Source organism: Pieris brassicae, chromosome 5 (assembly GCF_905147105.1).
Source record: "Pieris brassicae chromosome 5, ilPieBrab1.1, whole genome shotgun sequence".
NCBI classification, from domain to species: domain Eukaryota; kingdom Metazoa; phylum Arthropoda; class Insecta; order Lepidoptera; family Pieridae; genus Pieris; species Pieris brassicae.
Window position 1 is genome coordinate 3,828,985 of NC_059669.1, and position 22,515 is coordinate 3,851,499.

Consider the following 22,515-nt stretch of genomic DNA (forward strand, 5'->3'; position numbering starts at 1 on the left):
TATGAGATGAACCATCCTCGAAGGTACGCATTGTCATATGCAGAAGCAATATCAAGAAACACACCCACAAGGTACTCTCCTTTTGTAAAGGCTAGGCGAATGTCTGTTGTCAGTATACTGAGGCTGTCTGTGGTACTCAAACCCCTCCGGAACCCAAATTGGGAGGAGGGGAGAATATTTCTACTTTCCATGAACCATTCCAGTCGGTTTTTAAGAAGGTGTTCTGTTACTTAAGCTAAAGTAGATGACAAAGCTATGGGTCGATATGAATTTGAATCTGAAGGGATTTTTCCAGGTTTGAGAATAGGAATGACTATTTGAGATGTCCAAGATGCCGGTATAATACCAGTTTCAAAACATTTGTTTATTATTTTAAGGTAGTAAAGTTTAGCTTTGTCATTTAGTCTAGCCAGGAAGGAATATGGAACGCCATCTTCCCCTGGAGTCGAATCTTTGAGACCATGAAGAGCGATTTGAAGCTCAGAGAAAGAAAAGGGAGCATCCAATTCATCGGAAGCTGGAGCTGGCATAGAACTCAGAAATGAGTCCACATAGGGAACGAAAGGTGGAGCCAATGAAGCATCAACATGGTTCAGGGAACGACGGTATCTCCTCACATTTGACCACACAATAGTGGATGGAGAGCGAGGGCTAAGGGATTCACAAAATTGTATCCAACTAGATCTTTTTTTTTCGATACTAACCTTTTAATTTTAGCATCAAGCCTCTGATAATTATTAAAGTTCTCTTGAGACATACAAGCTGAGTAAGATTTCTCTGCAGCCCTTCTCTTACCAAACAAATCGCTGCATTCATCATCCCACCAGGGAGAGGAAAGCAGCAGATTTTTAGGAGAGTGCTTTTTGGGGATCTGATAATCGGCCGAAGATTTGAGAGAATTTAAAAATAGATCAAAGCAAGACAAGACATTTTCTTCACGTTCCAAATCCGGCAGAGAGTCTACCATACAATCAACGGATTGGGCATACTCTTTCCAGTTTGCTTTTTTGAGTTTATATTTCAAAAGGGGGTTGTGGTAAGAGAGGGGTAAGGATTTGTTGTTCAATGTAATAAGTATGGGAAAATGATCACTGCGATAGGTGGACTCAAGGGCGTTCCAAGTAAGTTGCGAGGCCAGGTTAGGGGAGCAGAGGATGAGATCCACTGCAGATTTGGGATTCTGATTAGGGTATACCCTGCGAGTTGGGGAGCCATCATTGAGGATACAGAGATTGACAACGTCGAGTAAGTCAATCAGCAGTGGAGCAAACCTATCACAAGCGTGGCACCCCCACATAGTGTGATGGGTATTAAAGTCACCCATGGCTATGATAGGGCTGGGAAGGGATGATAAAATTGATTGTATCTCGGGAAGAACAGAAGGAGAAGGGTGAGGAATATACAAAGATACAAAAGAAATATCTAAGGTACGAACAGCAACAGCAGCAAGTTCGCTATGGGTAGGAAGAGGAATTTGGGAGAAAGGGAGGGAATGCCGTACAAAGACAGCACTGCCCGCATACCCATCATTCCTGTCATCCCTCAGACAGGAGAAACCAGGTACCCGAAATCGGTAACCAGGTCTCAGCCATGTCTCCGAGATGGCAACAATTGTGGGTTTATGGAGGTTTATGAGGGAGATCAATTCGTGTTTTCTTGAACGTAAGCTTTTACTATTCCATTGAATTAGGGTTATTGGGTCCGTTTTGTAATAATTTAAAGAGTTGGGATAGGTTTTTGGCAACGTTGGGCGGTAAGGGAATTTCGCTACATGGGGCGACAATACTGAGAAGGAATTCAGAAATAAATTCTAACATTTTGCCCTGAGAGGGAAGGGTGTCAACATTATTGTTGAGAGCACAACCATTTGGGAGAGATGAGGAACACTCACCAACAATAGTCTGGTGAGCTGTTCTATCGTACCCCTTTGCTAGAGAAGCTTGGGGACGAGAGGAGCGATAGATTGTTTGGCGATAGGAAGTTTTGGTAGGAGTTTGGGCTGTTTGAGGAGATCTTAGAGAATAGACAGGAGGGGTAAACATTTCTTTTGTTATCTCAGCATATGAACGTCGGACAGGTGGAAACTGAATTGCTGCTTCAATGTATGAGATATTGTTCTGGGACATCACCATTTTTATGGATTGCTGTCGAGTAAATTCTGGACAGCCCTTGTCAGAAGCAAAATGTTTACCTGAGCAATGTAGACATGTGGATGTTTCTAAGGTGACTTCGCACGTATCACCTGTATGGGGCTGAGCACACCTGTAACATCTAGGCTTAGATCGGCAGACCGATTTGATATGACCAAAACGGCAGCAGTTCAGGCACTGTATGGTTGGAAGTTTGTAAGTTTCGACAGGGAGGGAAGTGTGGTAAGAGTAAATCTTAGAAGGGAGCATTTGTCCCCTGAAGGTAAGGACAACAGATTGGGTAGGCACCCAGGTGGTGACACCCTCAGTAACTGATTTTCGATTCAGTCGCCTTGACTTTAACACCTCACCACATCCAGGAGGAAGCTCTAATGAATCAACGAGTTCGTCCATTGACCAGTCCACCGGTACACCTTTGACCAACCCCATTCTGGTTATGTTATAAGAAGGAATAATAGTTTTAAACTTGCACATAGCGAGAATCGGGTTAACCAGAAAATTGTTGGCAGCTTCAGCAGAAGAGAACTCAACGGTAATTTTATTACGGCCTACATTTTTTACACCACCGTGTATGACAGAACTAATTTTGTGCTTATGCATAAACTGACCGAATGTAATAGCACGTAACGAGGTTCCAGAAGATGGGTCCTCTACTTCCCGGGAAACTTGGACAATGAATGGACCTTTATCATCATTACGAGTACGATCGAGGGCCATCGGAAAAGGAGGGGTGGACATATAGGTGTTGAACAGACGGGTTCGCCTGAGTGGGATCCGTAATTGTTTTTTTAAAGGAAGGCATATTTCTCTCCTCACCTTGTCGTTTGCGAGACGTAGAAAAGGTTCCCGGGTCGGGAGGTTCGGGGTCAGGATCCATTTTACTGGAACTGCAGCGACTATATAAGTTTAAATTTTATACTTTACCAGCACCAATAGGGTTAGTTTTGTGAAGATAGAACAATAACAACTATTTTAGCTTTGGAAAATCACAGAAACACCGAAAAAAAAACACTAAAATCTCACTGACACGTTCGTCAACCATCCACCTCACCATTTCAAATTTTTATGGCACAGTATGATTAAACCCGTAATATAGTCAAAATAACAGTCGACGCATGGCAAATAATTATTTATTGACACTTGACAATTTACCAAACTCTCCTTTTTTTTTAATGGAATCTCGCTGTTGGCCTTAAGGGCCTTTACAGTTCAGCTCGGGCTGTTTTGGCGAGCGTAGCTCGGCCAGAATGGCGTTTTATCCCGCGGCTAGCGCAAGGGCGTCTCCTGTGAGACTCGAACCTCGGCTTGGGCCGTCGCGGGGCGGTCAATCGCCTGAAGGGCAGGACGGAAGCTCACTGGAGTGAGCGAAGTGCGATGTAAAGGTCATCGCCTTCCCCGGTGAAGGCGGTTTTTTACCCTAATCTGTGATTGGCTATTTTTATTATTTTTGGCCGCGCGGGCGGCTTTTAATTTATCGTTTGCTACGGTAATCGGATCATCCGGATCCGTTAGTATGTGTCGGGGCCTCCTACGAGCCTTTTTTCTCGGGAAGGGGTAATAGTTGATGCTATTACGCACCAGCGGATGGGCATGGTGTTTAGCTTTGTCAAAGTGGCGTGTGGACGCCAACTTCATCCATTGGGCTATGGTAGGGAGCCAAACTCTCCACTAAAACACTGACTTTATATATCTGTATTTTGCAGTGTTACCAGTTCAGAGTCTTTTTCCCTAGATTTAGGGGTTTCTCAACCGAGTTAGGGTCAGAATAGGGGGAAAGAATATTTGGGGGTTTTTAAGGGGAAATTTTTGGGGAATTTAATTTTTTTTTCGTATTTCGTTCCTGATCTTGGAAGTAAATTGAAGTAAGAAAGATGGTGGTGTGGTGTTAACCTTACAAATTATATATTCATTTAACCAAAAACCAAATAAAACTTGAACCTGTCAATCCATTTTCTATTACTTTGCGTAATGCCTATCATTTCCCAACAATCCCATCATGACCACCGCTTTAAAAAGCCGAGCCATGCCCCATTTGGGCATCCTAGGGGATATCTGGGGGAAATCAAATTAGTCTAGGGTACATCGCCAAGACCATCTGGCAACACTGGTATTTTGTGATCGGCTAATTCTCGGAAAAGTCGAGAGTATTTTGTATATTCTGTTTTTGTATTTTAAATATTAGTGGTAAATGTGTACCAAATAAAGCGATTTCAAGTCCCAGACAGTATTATTTCTAAAGATGTCTCTTAATACCGCTCATGCAGATCATGGTGTACTCATACACGCCGGAGAATGGTATGTTTCTGCGTCATCGCTTTGTATGTTCACTATTTACTTTGATTAGCAGGTCTATATAGGCTATATAGCTATAATATATTATTTACCAAATTACTTTTATACAATTAATAATTTCCAGCTTTACTTGTTTGTTTGACCTTTTAATTTTTTTTACCACGTCAAAAACCATTATCTCTTAAAAATTTTCAAGAACTATAAAAAAATTAAATGCTGTTAAAAACTCAATATCTTTTTTAAATTTATATAGTTTACCTAATGTAAGATCAATAATAATGGTGCAATAATAATGAGTCACCCTACTCAGTAGTGTTTTACCGCAATTTTTTAAGGTAATGTATTTAATAATTCACTAAGTATTAATATATACTTTAAAACACATGTACTTCCTTATATTTTTAATATAGCTTGTTGGTTGTCTGGTGTGATTGAAATCAACAAGCCTATAAGTTGTAATATCCGACTAATTGGCTCTTAAAATAATTCTGTTAGCATTTTTGTTACTATATTTTTCTTAATGTAGTAAAATAATAAAAGAGCTTCGAAAACTCAATATTAAAACTTCATAAGGATTAATAATCAATAGAACTGCTTATAAAAATTAAATTCTGCTTATTTCAGTATCATATTGTTCTCTGACAATGTGACAATGTTTTAATTTTTTTTACCACGTCAAAAACCATTATCTCTTAAAAATTTTCAAGAACTATAAAAAAATTAAATGCTGTTAAAAACTCAATATCTTTTTTAAATTTATATAGTTTACCTAATGTAAGATCAATAATAATGGTGCAATAATAATGAGTCACCCTACTCAGTAGTGTTTTACCGCAATTTTTTAAGGTAATGTATTTAATAATTCACTAAGTATTAATATATACTTTAAAACACATGTACTTCCTTATATTTTTAATATAGCTTGTTGGTTGTCTGGTGTGATTGAAATCAACAAGCCTATAAGTTGTAATATCCGACTAATTGGCTCTTAAAATAATTCTGTTAGCATTTTTGTTACTATATTTTTCTTAATGTAGTAAAATAATAAAAGAGCTTCGAAAACTCAATATTAAAACTTCATAAGGATTAATAATCAATAGAACTGCTTATAAAAATTAAATTCTGCTTATTTCAGTATCATATTGTTCTCTGACAATGTGACCTTGGAATTTTACGGCAATGACACCCCACAGTTCAAAGGTCCCAAAAATGGACGTATGTACCTTACAACGCACAGGATGATATATAACTCTAAAAATAATACTGATACAGTGAGATCTTTCAGTTTCCCATTTGTTGCATTGCAAGATGTAAGTGATCTGTAAACTTTATTTTAGTTTAATATCTATTACTGCTTAATAATAAATTGACAATGTTGTGAGTAGACCTTTTTTCTGGTGTAGTTTAGTTCGCAGTTAGGTGATTTCCTTTACTTTTTAATCTTATTCTAAAATATCACTATTTTATATTGAGACACTTATTTTACATTTATTGAGATTTATAGACGTAATTTTTTTTAGGTAACAGTTGAACAACCAATGTTTAGTGCAAATTATATCAAGGGAAAAATACATGCTCAACCAAATGGAAATTTTGTTGGTGAAGTGAAGTTTAAGATCACATTTAAATCTGGTGGGGCAATTGAATTTGGAACGGCAATGCTCAAAGCTGCACATTTGGGTATAATTGTTACTTATAATAACACTTATCAGGATTTATCTTACTGAGACTAGATATTATTTATGCATAACAATGATAAGAATATACAGTTGCTATCAGTTTTGTTCCATGTAGTTGTTTAAATATTTAATTAACTCTATCTATATATATATGTTGCAGCCAGCTTAATTAGCCATTCAATTAACAGCCTAGCCTTTTAACGAAACGGCGCCGTTTAACTAGCGCCCTGAAAGATATTCAGCCAGTTGATCAAACGGCTAGGCAGATGACTTGGATTGATGAGATTTCATTACTTGCCTAGCCTGTTAACTGTTAAACAATTTTAAATTCTTTAAGCATACTTTATATTACATACATATAAATTATGCTTAAAGAATTTAAAATTCGGTTGGTCCCAGTTCTGTCATAAATGGAAATAATGATTAAAACAAAAGTACTGATTAGTTTTTAATTAGTGATATTTCAATTTATAGTACATTAATTAAGGATAGAAATAGCATAAAATTATCCTTCCTTGTGCGATAGTCTATCGCAGCACGCACCATATTCATGTCGATTTCAATGACTACTTTTTTTAAAGATGACTTCAGACTCCAAAATTGTATGGCTTTTATCACATATATTCCTCTAAGATCTGCCTAATTGTATAGTCTTTTATTAAGGTCCAGACTGGAGGAAGGCCAATCCTCATGTCTAATTAAGTCAATGTTTTGATGCTGAAACCAGGCTAGAGTGGTCTTGGCTTTGTGTACAGGCGCAGAGTTCTGCTGGAACACGAAGTGATGTGACGCAAATTAGCGTGCTGGGCACCTGCCCCTGAGACGGTTTTGCAGTGGTTTTGACCCCCCTTTTCGCAAATGAACCTCAGTTGGCTCGTAATAGGACATTCCCAACTAGACCATTACTGATGATGGATGATATCCATGTTGCACCCTCAGAACTTTATTTCCAGCTTCTTCACAACTCCTAGCATATACTTTATTATTCTGTTTATTGTACTTCTTCTCTTCAATATCGAAAACTGTTTCGTCCGTAAAGAGGATATTAGGGTATCGGTTTTTCATGTACCGCTTTAGCAACACTCGCGATCCCTTAAGCCTTATTGCTTTTAGACGAGCATTAGGTAAGTGCACAATCTTTTTTTGTATGCTCGTAGGCCAAGATCTTCAATTAAAACCTTTTTTTATTGTTTTCCTACTGACATCCATCTGGAAAGCCATCAACTACTGTTTTCGGGGAAGGATTTCTTGCTATCCACGCCTTGATAGCTTTGATTACTGCTGGTGTTCTTGCGGAGCTTGGCCGAACAGTTCTTTTCATGTCCTCAACACTGGAGACTTCATTACCTATCAATAGTACGGTACACAAACCTATGCGTTATATTGAAATTTTTGAGCAACTTAAAAATGGTCCTCGGCGAGTTCCCACAGCGGTGCAACGCCATATCAACTATTCGGTTTTAGGTTTTACTCCATCGTGAAAAATTACGGAGAGTGATTTTTTATTTTAAAACAATAGTCAAACATTAAAAAATATCATTCAATCATTTTTTTATAAAATCATGTTTTTGAAATTTAAAAATAATGTGCCAGTGGCAGAACTTTAGACCAACTACGTATATATATAATAAACTATCAAACAATACGATAATCTTGATTGATGATTGGTGCAATGCTGTCAAGATTATAATTAACCGAAAGTATCAACCATAACCACTGTTCAAGGGTGTGCGATATTTCTTTTTACTAATAAATACTCGAATCCTTTTCAGCATCCCGTCACTCCACCCCGAATGCTCCCCCGCCGCCCTACACTCCACCCAGTGGGCCATGGTACGCAGCTGCGCCTCCCGCTTACGCCCCACCACCACAAGGTTACTATGGCTGGGTCCCACCTTACTCTGTAAGTATAACCTATTTTCTGAGCCACCACCCATTTTAAATAATTTTATGCTTTCAGCCACTATCGATGTAGGGCATTCAGTGCCTGGTTCGTCGTTATTGGAATTTTGAACTCCGTTTTCATTTACCAGCTACGTAGTAAAAACATTTTAAACAGATATATTCAACTTATTCATTTTTATGAACATTCCGAAACGACGCAAATGTTTTTATTATTAAGTATTTTAAGTCTGGGCTATGACTGTCAGTATGTTTGTGTTTTTTTTTCTTTCCAAGGAGAATGTATTGCATTGTTACTATTTATTGTACATATAAGACATAAATCATGAACTGATTACCGTAATATGTCTTATTACAGGCGTTTCCCGACCAACCAGCACCAAACTCTGTATTTGTATCAAACAGTCCCCCTCCATACCCTGGCGTGATGGGTGCTGCATACCCGCCAGGTACCGGATTCTCGGGCAGTGATGCAACAGGTGGGTCCGGATATCCCAACGCACCACCAAGTTACCCGGGTAACGGAAATCCGCCCGGATATCCGGGTAACAATCCACCCGCGGCAGGTTTTGCTGGAGGTTTTGTACCTCCACCTGGAATGTCTTCAAGTGGTAAGTTCTGATTTATTATTTAGCACATGTGAATTTTAATTATAAACTAATTATAATGAAAAAAAAAACAATGCACAACTGTTACATTTATGAGATGAGAATTTTGCAACTTGGTAATGAAATTATTTCAGCGGATATAATTTCTAACGTTTAATTTAATCAAATTTCATTAACGGATATCATGTGTGCTATAAAATACAGTTTTTTTTTCTAGTTAGAATACATTGATTGACAATTATTGCAGGTCTATATGTTTATTATCCTTTATGGTGTTATATATGGTAAATTTTATTATATTTTGACATGTTTGACACTCATACCATAACTTATGAAATATTTGTAAATTAATACTTTTTTGTGCTAGCTGAAGTAGATAAATAATTAACTAAGATTAACATAGCCATAGCTCACTAGTGTGCATATAAATTGGGTTATTTTGTGTATATGTATATCGTATTGTTATGTAAGTTGCAGTAGAGTTGTTAAAAAATTTCAGAAGCTAAAGCCGCTGAAGCTGCGCAAAGCGCTTATTATGATCCCAACAGACCGCAAACAGCCTATGTTCCACCTTCATACAATGTGAGTAATATAGTATTAATTGTTTTAGTAGTATTGATTGGTACATTAAGATAACAAATTTATTAAGACATTTCATATGTGATTGGCTCTCAGGATAATTAATTTCAATTTAAAAGATATCAAAGATGAAGATGAAGATGAAGATGAATTATATTGTAGTATATATTTTCTTATCAATGAATCAATCAAATCAACCTTTAATTTGATAAAAAAAAATTGTATAGTACTTCCGCCACGCCCTAACTTACAAAGGAATAGACAAAAATTTAAAAAAAGTTATCTTATTTAAAATGATTCTATAGTGTTATTTATAAAAAGCTTGTATTTCAATTTTTTTTATTCTTTTGATTACTTACCTATTTTAAAGACTACTTTTTTCTTACAGGACCAACCCCCAACCTATCAGGAATCAACGTCGAAAAAAGAGAACTAAACCACTGTCCACACTTTCACATGAATCAGCCACGGCGCCAAATAACATTTGCACACAAACCAGAGAAAAAGCATTATCCATAAAATGTTAGCCTTATATATATATCATACATTTACTCCAAACAATTGCTTTAAAAAGGTGGTACCCCATTTTTAAATATAACCCTTGTGTACTCTATTATTCTGATGGACGGACTTGTATCCATGGTCATGTAAAAAGTTAATTAAAAAATAACCCTTATTCACAAGGAATAAATCAATCTTGTTACACTTTTTACCCTTTAAACATAAATCAACAGGAGGTAGATGTGGGAACAGTGTGTGACATGATTAAGTATTTCTTAATAAGGGAGATAAAAATGAATTTTTGGCCAAATTCGCTGATTTTTTGATAATAATGGATATATTATTATTGATTAAGCCACTATTAAAAAGGGTTTGAACGCATCCTTATAATCAGTCCTATATACTTGCTATGTAATTGGTCTTCGAAGGCTTAAATGTTGTCATTTATTTTAACCTACTAAATTAAAAGAAGGTATTATTGTTAAACTGCATTGTTATGATATTCAAATGGTTTTACATTCCCAAAAATTTCTATAAATATGGCTGTGTAAGATCTCAAAGTATTATTTCTGAAGGCATAGCTTCAATTATTGGCCATAATGCATATAATCAAGTAAAATATATTGCCTTATAGATGTACAATGATTATAAAAGATATTTAATTCATAAATTCTATTGTATAAGATTATAGATGTTTTAATAAATGTATTATTATGAATGTTGATAGTTTCATTGTGTTAATTGCCAAATAGCTTAAAAAGATCTTAATTATTTAATGATGGATCTAATAAAAATATCATAAGCAAACCGTATTTCATAAATGTTTTAATTTATTATTATAATAAAAATAATAATAATAATAAATAAATGTTCCAATACTAGATAAAGAAGAAATATATCTATATAGATCGCAGAATTGAGAGTGTAACTATGTATCTTGCTATTATGTGATGTACAGTAATAATTGTGTTCTATGGATGTGTAACTGTCCATCACAAAAAGAAGATTAGATATGTCAACATTGAATAAAGAAAATCAATAAGTCTGTCAGAAATTGAAAATTTTTGTGTCAAAAAAAAAGCAAAATATCAGAGTAATATGATTTAATTTCCATCGTAACATTTAATAGAATGGGTAAGTAATTGTACAGTTTAATGGTACAGCTTTGTACAAAAAGCCATGTAGATAAGCCTAAACCTAACTTGCCACTGGAAACTTTTAATACAAAAGTTCAATTAAGAATTTGTTAAATTTAGCCAAAAAGGTATTGAACTTTTGTACAAAGTTGTAATTTTATATCTTGTATTATTATTTATTTTGTATTTTTTTTTCTTATCTAGACTAAAAATTGGCACTGGTGATTCAGACATCCTGAAATACCCCTACCATGAGTCATTACTGTAAGTAACTTAAATAAATATGCTAGATAAGTAAACCTTGTATTTTTTTGCGTGATATTGTGTCAGTGAAAGAGAAAAAAGTGGATACTTTTTAAGGTAAGTTACCGTGAATTCTTTAAAACTATAGATTTTTAGTGGCAAGTTACCTGCAGGCTTGGTATTGTGAAATTTTATAGTAGAAGCTTAAAAAAAATATCAGCTCATTGATTTTTTGTATTGCAGAGTAACATTTTTGGCACCAATGTCTCATCCGCCCTGTACGCCGTCGGCGTCATGTATCCCCATCCGATGTCACCCTACTCCACCACCATGCCAAAATCCCGAAAAATGCCTCAAGAAAACCAAATCGAAAGGCATAAAGCCATGCCGGAGCGCGGTATCCATCATGTCAACTCGCTCTAAAGCTAAATGCGGCAGTTGTGGAAAATTAAAAAGTTCCGACCCGCGAAGCGTAAAGGAAGTAGAAAAGTTCCTCAGTAGAAAGTCAAAAGAAGCGAAAATGAAAAAGAATGATCGCCTACATGGAGGCAACTCCTACCTTAACTACACCAAAAAGAAAGGGTCGCCGAGATCAGAAGCTGATTGCTGTCTTGGCAAGGGTCATCGAGGGAGAGTGTCCAGAGGGCGGAAATGTTGTACAATTTTGTAACTTCTGGTTTTTCAAACAAATTTGTAGATCTCATAAATATTTGATTTTAAGCTATGTAACTGTTAAAATAAACTTTTCATCAACTAATTATAGTCGTATTTTTTATAACTTTTCGAAAGAAGAATTTTTTGACTAATACAAAAATTTATTATTGAAGTTAAATAATTAATTTTTCTAATCGTGTTCTATCATTGCAGCTACAAAGAGTATTAAACCATGTATATCAGCGCCAACATGCAGTGTTCACAAGCATAGACCTCGACCTCCACCTTGTCAAGACCCCGAGAAATGTTATAAAAAATGTAGCAAAGCAAAAAGAAAATGCCCTAGTGCTACTGACACTGTAAGCAGGATAGGTACACCTTGTGAATGCGCTAGAGTTCAGTCAAAGGATTCTCGCATAAGCAATAAATATAGTAATAAAACTCATAAAAAGCGAATACAAAAAGTATATAATCGGCGATCAACAGAATCTCGTTGGAGACAAAAGAAGAAATGTTGCACCATTTTGTAATTTATAGAGCACTGAATTAAACTTATTACTTATCATAAGCATTTTTTTTACAGTATGTCGTTGTCAGTTAATAACAAGCAACCAACCAGGTGGCCGTTTAGGTCCTTTAAGTTTATATTAGTTATGTTATATTTCGTATCTCAAGAACACAAGTGAAAATCTCGTCTTGAGTGCTGTCTAATATGTAATATTTCACAGAAAATTTTATTTTTCATTAGTATCTCGTTACAGACGTCATATCAACATATTTTGCTTTGAGGATGAATTCTCGATTACAAATTATTATTTTATCTAGAGATAACTAAACGTGGTCAAAAAGGGTATGACAACTTCTTTTAATTTTTTGAATAACGGGGCATACAGGCGTATGGAGGGCCTCCAGTTATTGGAGACTCACATGATGTTAAGTGATACCGAATAATTTGCGAGCCTTTAAGAATTGGTACAGATACCGGCAAACTACTTGAGCATTAAACAAAGGAGTGGGGGTTTACGCATTTACGAGCAAAAAAAGTGTAACTATTCTATTTAACTGTAGAATACTTTTTATGTAGATAACTTTTAAAAATATTTTTAATTTTTGTAGATTGTTGGTGTTAATGAGATATTATTGTGAGTTGTTAAATGTAATTTTTACTATCTTCTTAAATATGATAACAAGAAATGAAAACGGCCAAGTGCGATTTAAGCCATAACACGAAAAATTAATTAAAGAATATATTTATTAATAATACAAAATTATATGTTTTGTTGAAGGACCCTACGTCGCATCGGTTTGGAAATACTTTAGTGGCAGCTGGTTCCACATAGTGATGGAATGCGGCAAAATCTGCTTTAAAAAACGTTCAGTTGTGGAAAATTTATCGTCTAATTGTTCTTTTAATTTGAAGCGCGTATTTAAAATTTGGCCTGTCAAAGCATTTGCCAAAACTGTTCATTAAGAGAAAATTAAAAAAGAACTATAAACAGATAAACAGACCAGCATACCTCATAGTTTGTAGGCACAAATTTGGAAATACAACATACAAAATGTAATGTAGACAATATTATTTATTTTGTTTTGCTTTATTTAATTTATACTACATTAAATAATTATTATACTATCTGTGGATTAACCATTTTTTTATTAATTTGATCAGTGATACAAGTATTTTAGTCGGATGTGGATAAAACTCCGCTACAATGTTGCCAGGCTAAGTAGCTTTGAGTATTTACGTATGTAAAATCTCTACTCATCGTTACTTCATTATATTCGACAGTAATCTTTATGTTCAATATGAAGAATATAAAGGTTTACTTTGTGAATAAATTTATTGCAGCTATCCATTCTTCCAGACTCTAGCTTATATAACATAAATATAAACACAGAAGTCTTTTTAAAAATTGTTTTGTTTGTTGAAATTTATATAAAGCCTACGCAAATTTACGGGATTAATCCATAAAAAGTTGACTCGCATCACTATTATTTTTTTAATTTGAGCTCTGGCAACACATTTCATTAATAATATTCTGAACACCGATATCTCTGCTTCCGAAAATTGAAAAACACGGGGGTCGGGGAGTGAAGTGCGGTGAAGCTACGAGCGGCTTCAGTGATGTGTATAAAATTTAATTATTAGTATATTCGATACAAAATTATCTTATCGAGATTTAAAAGCAAGATTTCAGTTGCTTCTTGTAACAATTTAACAGGTACTATCGTATTTAACGTCTTACATATACTTTCATCTAAAATTCCATAAGCTTTCGAATATCTTGTCTACCCACTGACTGTTTGTGTTTTAAGGTGTGGAAATTTAACAAGATACATATCGTAGAAAATATATAAAGGTTTATATATGTGGTGAAAAGTGAGAAATTGTGTTAAAATACTATTTGTTATGTGGTTTATTCTTGTTCTGATGTGGCAAACCGGATTGCACCTAAGTGGAGAAAACGTGACGCTGTTATAAGGTCAGCGTAGCTTTTCTAATTTCTATTGGTTTACTATCTGATTTTGCATATAAACATTATTATAATAGCGGATTTTTAAGTCGGTTTTCTACCGATGTTTGTTGCTTTTACGCCTTGCTTTATTATATCGATTTTAATATTACTAATATAGAAGTTAAGATACCCAGTAAAGATCTAGTTTATATACAAAAATAAAAAAAAATAAGGATACATTTATAAAAGACATTTTCAAATGTATAAAACATATTTAAACCGCTCTTTACCTCGCCTCATATTATTAGTCAGGAATGATTAAAATATCTACATATTATTTGTGTAGAATTATTAAAAAATCCATTTTACATGTTTGTATTCAGTTCCAAGTCAAGCCAAGATTTATATTTTTCTGTTTTGTTATGCCAAATAATTAAATAGAAATAGTCCTCAAACTATATTCATTACCAATTTTATAATTCCAAAAACAAAAATTGAAATTGTTTATGTATTTATATTTCCATGAACAATATAGTTTAATGACTTCAAGAACTATTGTGATCTTTTTTTGCACCGTTTCCATTGTGATCAAAAATTCTCACAAAATAAAACTATAAACACCTTCGATTGAAGTTTTTGGAAAATAGGACGAACATTTATGAGTGAAATTTATACATGTCTAACATTTATTTAAACCCTGTATAGTGAAACATTTTATAGTTCAAGTACTATTGTAAAAGATTTCATAATAATATTCTATGCTGCTTATGGTCTATATTAATGACTAGTCCTACATTAATTAATAATTAAATAAATGTTTTTAAATTATAGAGAAATACACCTGGTATTACTACTATTGTAAAAATCTGCAAATAATTATACTTCTGCAAATGCAAGTTGTGATTTTGTGTTGGCCTTTTTTGGGCAACTTACATTGATTTATTTTCAGTTACAATGTTTACATGCCTAACCTACCATAGGGTAATGACTGAATTCCTAAACCACTAAGCTAACACCATTGCCTATAGGAATTTAATTATTGAATATTTTATATTTTTTACTAGTACATTATGGAAATTGTAAATTACATAAGGCTTTATAATGTTGATGATATTTATAGGGGAGTAGTAACATGATCAAGTGTTCAACGAGGCTACCCTACGCCCTCAATATTGCGCCCTCCACTCGATACCAATAAAATTCAAAGCAACGATTCTATATAGCGCGTTTTGATCTCAATATCATGTCGCTAAGCTCCAACATAGCTTACTTAGCCCATCTAGATATAAGAATACATTTAAAAATCAATTAGTAAGAGTTGACATTGCGTGTTTTTAATATTGTCTAGAAAAATAAATCTTTTTTATCAAACTTATATTGTGTTTTACGTATCGCAAATTTACGTTACGACCCAAAATACAAGTAGTCAATCCGTCAATTTTAACATAATGTTCATATAAAGAGTATAATAAAAAACACTTAATGAAAATTATTTTGGTTTCAGCTATTGGAAATTCAACAATATATATACTTGTATTAAATGGAACATTACATTTCACAATATCCTTATTATACAAGTTCTCAGATAATATTGTTTGTTTCTATTGTATTAAGCCGGTACGCACGCTTAGTTTACGACTGATAGAAATCTTGCGATTGTGCTCCAACAAGATTTCGCTTGAGAGAATGATAGAAAAATAATTGTTAGGCGGTTAAGTATATACCTAAAATTACTTAAATAGCAATTAAGATCGGCCGTGTTTGTCATAATCCATGCGCAGTCTACAAGTATGTACTTAAGTGCCTTCCAACTTCCAAGCTGCCGTCTCCATACGGCTCAGTAGGGCGAGACTACAGTGTACATGTATGATGTGTGCTGCTGTAGTGCTCTTAGCTCTAAAAAGAATGAACGTGATGTTAGTGATGAAGTATCGAGTCTAATGTTTCGGGCTCAGGATGCGTATTTTGTATTAGTCAGGACATAATCAACGTCTTCACTACATACTACATTATCTTTATAATTGTTTGTTTATTATGCTTTAATTTAAAAACTACGAAACTTGTTAAAAAATATAGTTCACATATTAACAATATCCATTATGTAATTTATACACTAAAATGAAAAGCGTAAAACAATACGTAACGGAATTTGCACCAGTCCACTTTTAATTGTAGGTACGTACCTACATCGCCGATATACTCTCGTTCTCTAATTTCGTTACATATAATTACTATTACTGATTTAAAATATGCGTTTGTACTTTCACAGAATCATGAATGGTCATTAATAGGAAATTATTTGGAAACTGTATATATCCTGGGATAGTTATTCAAGTAGTTTTAACGACCGTATTTATTTTATGTTGCCTACACATTAAACAAATTTAGCTTTTTCGTTATCCAAATAAAACATAGTGAATCATCGTGTTTAACCTTCGATCCCATTATGCAAATTATGTAGCAAATAATTTTATGTTATTGTGTAAAAATTTTATTATTAAAAGATTTTAAATTTAAAACTATTTGATATTCTCGCTGCAGAAAATGAGTAATTTAGTTAAGATTAGTTACGATAGAATCAAGTGCTTTCTAATATAAAACAACGCTTTGGTTTTTTTTTAAATCGCAAAAGTAGGTAAGGCAAGTATGTAATATGATCAATATTGTTGCTTATGCACGAAAATCTGAGTTCCACTTGAAAGTTGGAATAGTCGACGTTTACGTAGATTTTTCTCGGTTTCCTTCATAAATATTAATTAGTCTTACTTCAATCATGTTACTTTTTCTACTTGAATATTCGCGGTGAATACCTAACGTAAAGGTCGTCTCTTGGATAAATTTATAAATCAAACCAATTAACGCCATTGCGTTTGAATCCTTTTTACGTAACCGTACGTAATATTTCACTGATAACAAAGTTATTGTGGATTTTAACAATATTAAATGTCATACTGTGGTTTAAGTACTTTTTGACCGGAAGTGTCAATGAAGTATTAATTACGTGCATTTTTCGTGCAATGATGTCGAAACGGATTGAACACTAGTAGCGGCTGTATTGAATTTTAAGGTCATTTTACGTAATTCTATACGGAAAGTGAACACTGTTCAATACCTATTAAACGTATTCGTTAACCCTCATTGGATAAAAAATACAAAACAACTTCTTTTGTTATTATTATCGTTATTGTATTTGTTTTTTTTTACAAATATATCATTTAGGTAATTAAATGTTTAGATATTAATGAAATTACGCTTGTGTGGTTCTAAAATAATACAATATGAAAGTTCTTTGATTATGTTACATTAGCAATTCCCTTTTCTTTAAAATCTATATTGTAAATTGTAGGTATAAATTCAAGGAAATTAATATACTTACCTTTCCCTCGCAACATATTTATAAAAATATAATGTATGTATACAAAATAAGTGATAAGTTTGCTAGAATTACTGCAATTTTCGCGTAGGCACTAGAAGTCCTAAAGGCATCTAAAGTTTATAATTCTTTTTTGGGAAGAGGTATACTTTTCTTTAATAAAATTCCATAGGCTCTTTTATTTCTGACTTTTAATAAATGTACTAAAGAAAAGCTGTTTAAAAAGGCTTACTATAAAGTTAACGATTACCTAGTTGATAACTGGGACTAGTGCTAGACAGGCTAATAAATTTGTTTTACAATAAGTGTTGTTTGCCATTTTGATTGATGTGTGTAGCAACACTCTTTCTTCTTTGGCGATGAGTAGGCATGTCTACCGATTCAAATTTAATGACGTGGAATGAGTGATATCTTAACACTAATATAGTGAAGACATATGATCTTTTTGATAAATAATGCATATGCAAGTGCATCTTGCATCAAATTTAGGACCTTGTGACTAGTAGTTTGTGCTTTTAAGCTGCAGGCGTGATTAAAACTGACAGTTCCTTTAATACTATGTGTATAATATATAATAGGAAAAAATATATATTTATTGGCATATAAAAATAATAATGTTTTGTTACAGATGGCATCTGAAAGCACGCGGCGAGCGAGCGGCCGCGCGTCGCTTGTTACTTGTGACACGTCTGTTAAGTACGTATTATTTTGACCCCTATGCTTTAGTTGATATATCTGCTGGAAACTTTACTCGAAATTGTGATGAGAAATTAATAGAATTATCCCATGTTATTTATCATCTTTAGCATAATAAAGTTTCAGTCCAGAATCTCAAATTATTCACTGCATTATCTCGGCCGCTTCTACCGTAGCAAATAAAAAGTGTTTGAGTTAAATTTATCATTATTTTCGATGATAATAAATAAAACAAACAATATTGATCTTAACATTATAATAAAGCATAACATATCGAGCTTTTATTAAAATGCCTTCTTAATTGGAATCTATAATCATGCCGTTCCGTTGCTGGCTCGAACGCAAACTTCTGGCCAATCTATTCGTTCTAGCGAGTACCCGTCGGAGTCCACACAGTAGATACGACCATTTCCAAATTGGTCTGGTCGATAGTTGCCATTAGGCTGACATACTTCTGCCACCGTCATGCCTCGCTCCGGGAAATGCAGCGAAGAGTCACGAGCGCAGTCTGTGAATAAAAATGTTGGATGGGATTTAATATGGCGTTATTAGAAGATAAAAATATTTTTAAAGTTTAATCTCATAAAAAGCTGCTAAACGAAAGAAAATTATTAAATGTATGTACATCAATGCCGCACCCACTAAACCTATTTTATAATGAGACGTCTATTAATGATGGGTGTTTTTGTTTTATATAAAATGGGCTTAATTGGGCTTATTTTTAGTCATACAATGTAGATTAAAACAACATTTAAATCGAGAAGCGAATAATAATTATGAATGTATGGGACACTATGCGGATTAAAGCTCGGGCAAAATGTAGGTGGGCAGCTTTCGTTTTCGCTGTATAACAGTTAGTTCATTGGACATATCCTATGACTCTCACATTCCGAACACGAAGAATGAATGATCACGAGATGTTGGGAATCGGGTCATGGTCGCAAACCGGTCGCCGCGAATTCGCTCAGCAATGCACTAACTGTATCGTTATGTTTCCGTCTCTTGGCAGTGACATGTAAACAATCTTTAACTAACAAAACGAATAGATAAACGTCAAATCAACGCTAAAATATTCAAACAATAATTTATTACAAATATTAAGTGTGTAAGCAACGAGCGGCCTTATAAGACTTGTGTAGAAAATTTTTAAGGAAGTTTTCATTAGTAAGCTCAACGTAAAAATGAATAAACATCGGTTTTCAATATTTAAATTTTGTGTGTCAATTGAGTACTCTCTGGAAATTAAAGTTTCCTTAAAGTTGAGAATGGTTTAACGTATACGCTGTTAATAGATTATGTGGGGACCGCTACAAATTCTATTTTAGTCAACTTCCTTATGATCGTTAAGGAAATGTTGTGGTTAAAGGAAGGTAGTAAACTCTATGGAGTAGGATTGTTTAGTGGTTGATGGTTTGGTTACTTACTACAATTCATGTTGTTCATTTCGTTCACAATGGCTTGCCAGGATCCCAAAATTTTCCCATCACGTCCGGTACAATAGGCTCTGTAAGTTCCCATAAGCTTTTAAGTATACTGCGTTTTATTAGAACAAAAAAATATATTTTAGAATTGACTTTGTCCTTCTCCATTGTGCTATGGAAAAACTGGTGTAGCATTTTTTGACGCCCGACTTTTAAGTATTGGAAATTTAACGAGCAGACATTTTTTTCATTTACAGAATTTAGGTCGGTCAAGTCTTTATTAAAAGTTTTTATTACTCGGGAGTGGATGAAAATACTTATAAAATATATATAGGCGTATAACTACATGTATGTGTAGTGTGCACTATAGATATACGCATATACAATTCTATTGTAGAGCAAAATGTTACGAAACCACTTATTTTGGAGTTAGGTAAGGTTAGGTTATCTTAACGGTATTCGATTTACTAGTGCGTAGATAGACGTTAGTAAATAGTTGTATGTGGTGGTGAAGTTATCCGAACTGTAAAAGTGAGATTTGTTTAATTAGATATGGTTTACTTACATTCCATTCTGAATTTGATAAGAGCCATAACTGCCGTCATAATCACAGAATGTCGTTGGATTGCCGTAGAAATTGGTTCCATGTTCAGTTTGCTCTTTCTGTATCGTTGATAAGGCGAAAGTTATACTCTCGCATCGTCTTAAATATTGCTCACCGACGGACGATGAACTGTCTATAATTGGAGGAAAAGAAGAAATCCTGCTTAAGTAGAGATATTTTTAATCTAGAACTAACCTACAGTGCTGCTGAATTTAATATAAATATAATAGTATTTAAATTAAGAAATGCCAATGGAGTGATTTTATGATCATAATTCATTTGAAAATTGTCTACATCCTCTCATTCAGTGGTGCACTAAGCACTCATTACATTGACCTTATGGCTAATTTACATACTTACAACAAGGCAACATTGTCATGTCCTTCTCTGGGACAGGAGTCACTGTCGGCTGACCAGTTTTTGGTTCAGCGCACCAGCACATTCCATTGTTGCATTGTAGAGGTTCGTAATCGCCAGTGGATGTGCAGTGGAAGGTCACAACGTTTCCTTCTTCCTCTAAGTTGCGTCTTGCTCTGCTGCAAGCTGAAAGTAAAGATGATGTATGACTGATTGTTCCCTAATCTCACCTTGATATATGTTGTTACCACAGATATTTAAATTAAGTTTTTTTTAATGTTTATAATGACTGACACTTGATGTTTTTGACAATATACAGAAATCATGTTAGTAATAGTCTTTCAAAATTTGCGTATTGTTTAAAATTATAAATTCTCAGCATAAATATTCTTTATTGGTTTTTGATAAATTGTTATGCATACGTTATAATGCTTGAGGTTTAGATTTGTTTTTCCTGTTATCTTAAATATGATTATGGCTCAGGTGAGTTTCGATTGTAATAAAAACATACCGCATGACATCTCGCTCGCTTCGCTCCTCCACATTTGTCCAAATATTCTTCGACCCTTTTTATCCGCGCAGAAACATCTGTGTTGTTTTAATATTATATTTAACAATGTATTGTCATAAGGAAAATGATATGATATTTTGTGTAAACCTTTTTAATACATAAGTAAATTGATTAGTGGCTTATGGTAACCAGTGCCGACCTTCCCATTGTATACTGGCTATAACCTACGAGCTTTGACCTAGGCTTTTGGTGTAAGAGTTACATTATATGGTAGACAAGTACTTCACGAAACCATATATAAACGTTGATTTCTTTTATGCATTGTTTGGCAAAAAAAAGATATTCAGTTGCATATTTCACGGATATTACATACATCATAATAGAAATCGTCTACATATATCGGATGTTCCAGAAAAGGAGTTATGCGATTTCATAATGATAATCGACTTACCTGCCAGTAAATGAATCGCCTTTGCATTGTACAGGTGAAAATGAACCGTCGGGCAGGCAGTGTGCGGGGGGCATACACTCATGGTCTAGTTTAAAAATACATATAAAATGAAATATTTAAAACATATCAGAATTTATTTATTGTTTATAATCAATTGGTATCATATTTTAAGGTTTAAATAAGAAGTTAGAAATTACTTGTCATAGCCTCTCTATTGATATGACGTTTTTGTATGTATTTAAACCTACAAAAACGCTAACGATGTACTGTTAAGTAGAAATTTGTATAAAATACGAATTGAAAATACACTTACCTAAATAATCGTCATCCTCTTCTTCTTCTTCTTCTTCTTCTGGTGCGTTGAGCTTGCATCCCGGACAGCAGTTAAATATGTGACTGTTTCGGGTTAAGGTATATAGCCCTACACCGCAATCTTCCGCCGTCAAATCAGTTATACACGTCTGGGCTTTTTCACACCTCTGTGCATAAAATAGTTTAGTCGTCAAAAAAACACTTACAACCGTTATACAAATTAATACAATATTCATATTTTACTTCGTCGTGATACTTTTATGAAAACAATGCATTGTTAATTAGTGATTGAAGCCTTATCAATACATTTAACATTATCTTATCACATCGTGTGTCGGTAGATATTTTGATAAGTAAGACTAATTCGAACTTAGTAGATTTAAATAAATGAATCTTGAAAATACAAGAAGAAACGTTTCGATTATAAGACACGTCAAAAGTGTTTTTGATATTAATGACCATTATTTATTTCATTGCAATTTCTATATAATGTTGTTGTTCTAATGAAAGATCGCAATGTCAAATAGCCTACTCGTTTAATATGTATGAGTAAGGTTGTTATCAGCAGTATATCGCTATCTCAAGTTAAA

At 34.0% G+C, this 22,515-nt stretch overlaps 3 protein-coding genes across 9 annotated transcripts in view; 2 read left to right on the forward strand and 1 right to left on the reverse strand.

Annotated features, from left to right (window-relative positions):
- Window positions 1-4,222: 4,222 nt before the first annotated feature.
- On the forward strand, window positions 4,223-10,421 carry LOC123710097 (WW domain-binding protein 2). Of its 2 annotated transcripts, XM_045661797.1 has the most exons (7): window positions 4,224-4,445; window positions 5,578-5,752; window positions 5,963-6,122; window positions 7,894-8,024; window positions 8,382-8,634; window positions 9,131-9,213; window positions 9,599-10,420. In XM_045661797.1, the coding sequence occupies exons 1-7, from the start codon at window positions 4,390-4,392 to the stop codon at window positions 9,644-9,646; spliced, it is 906 nt and encodes a 301-aa protein (XP_045517753.1). In that variant the 5' UTR covers window positions 4,224-4,389; the 3' UTR covers window positions 9,647-10,420. The 2 variants fall into 2 exon arrangements, with proteins under 2 accessions (XP_045517754.1, XP_045517753.1); XM_045661798.1 differs by lacking the exon at window positions 9,131-9,213 and having other exon boundaries at window positions 4,223-4,445; window positions 8,382-8,502; window positions 9,599-10,421.
- A 3,399-nt stretch (window positions 10,422-13,820) lies between these two features.
- LOC123710457 (neurabin-1) overlaps window positions 13,821-22,515 on the forward strand; it is a 28,179-nt gene continuing 19,484 nt past the window's right edge. For 3 of the 6 annotated variants that reach the window (XM_045662345.1, XM_045662352.1, XM_045662346.1), the window contains exon 1: window positions 21,111-21,134. In XM_045662345.1, coding sequence (XP_045518301.1) covers window positions 21,120-21,134 — 15 coding nt within the window. In that variant the 5' untranslated portion in view covers window positions 21,111-21,119. Of the gene's footprint in view, window positions 14,228-18,201; window positions 18,270-21,110; window positions 21,135-22,515 lie in introns of those variants that run through there. The other 3 variants (XM_045662348.1, XM_045662347.1, XM_045662350.1) reach the window with 3 other exon arrangements.
- LOC123710458 lies at window positions 18,509-22,216 on the reverse strand. The gene is made up of 7 exons (XM_045662354.1): window positions 21,927-22,216; window positions 21,614-21,698; window positions 21,163-21,239; window positions 20,655-20,837; window positions 20,256-20,427; window positions 19,694-19,773; window positions 18,509-18,777 (listed from the first exon to the last, which is right to left on the reverse strand). Exons 1-7 carry the CDS (start codon window positions 22,159-22,161, stop codon window positions 18,584-18,586), a joined length of 1,026 nt encoding a protein of 341 aa, XP_045518310.1. The 5' UTR covers window positions 22,162-22,216; the 3' UTR covers window positions 18,509-18,583.

Bases quoted from the DNA above. Each gene is read 5' to 3' on its own strand.
- LOC123710458 (XM_045662354.1), bottom strand. From the start codon at position 22,161: ATGAATATTGTATTAATTTGTATAACGGTTGTAAGTGTTTTTTTGACG. The intron at 21,240-21,613 runs GTAAGTCGATTA...AAAACAACACAG, and splicing joins GGCGATTCATTTACTGGCAG to ATGTTTCTGCGCGGATAAAA. The intron at 19,774-20,255 runs GTAAGTAAACCA...GGGAACTTACAG, and splicing joins TATCAAATTCAGAATGGAAT to AGCCTATTGTACCGGACGTG.
- LOC123710097 (XM_045661797.1), top strand. From the start codon at position 4,390: ATGTCTCTTAATACCGCTCATGCAGATCATGGTGTACTCATACACGCC. The intron at 6,123-7,893 runs GTATAATTGTTA...AATCCTTTTCAG, and splicing joins GCTCAAAGCTGCACATTTGG to CATCCCGTCACTCCACCCCG. The intron at 9,214-9,598 runs GTGAGTAATATA...TTTTTCTTACAG, and splicing joins ATGTTCCACCTTCATACAAT to GACCAACCCCCAACCTATCA.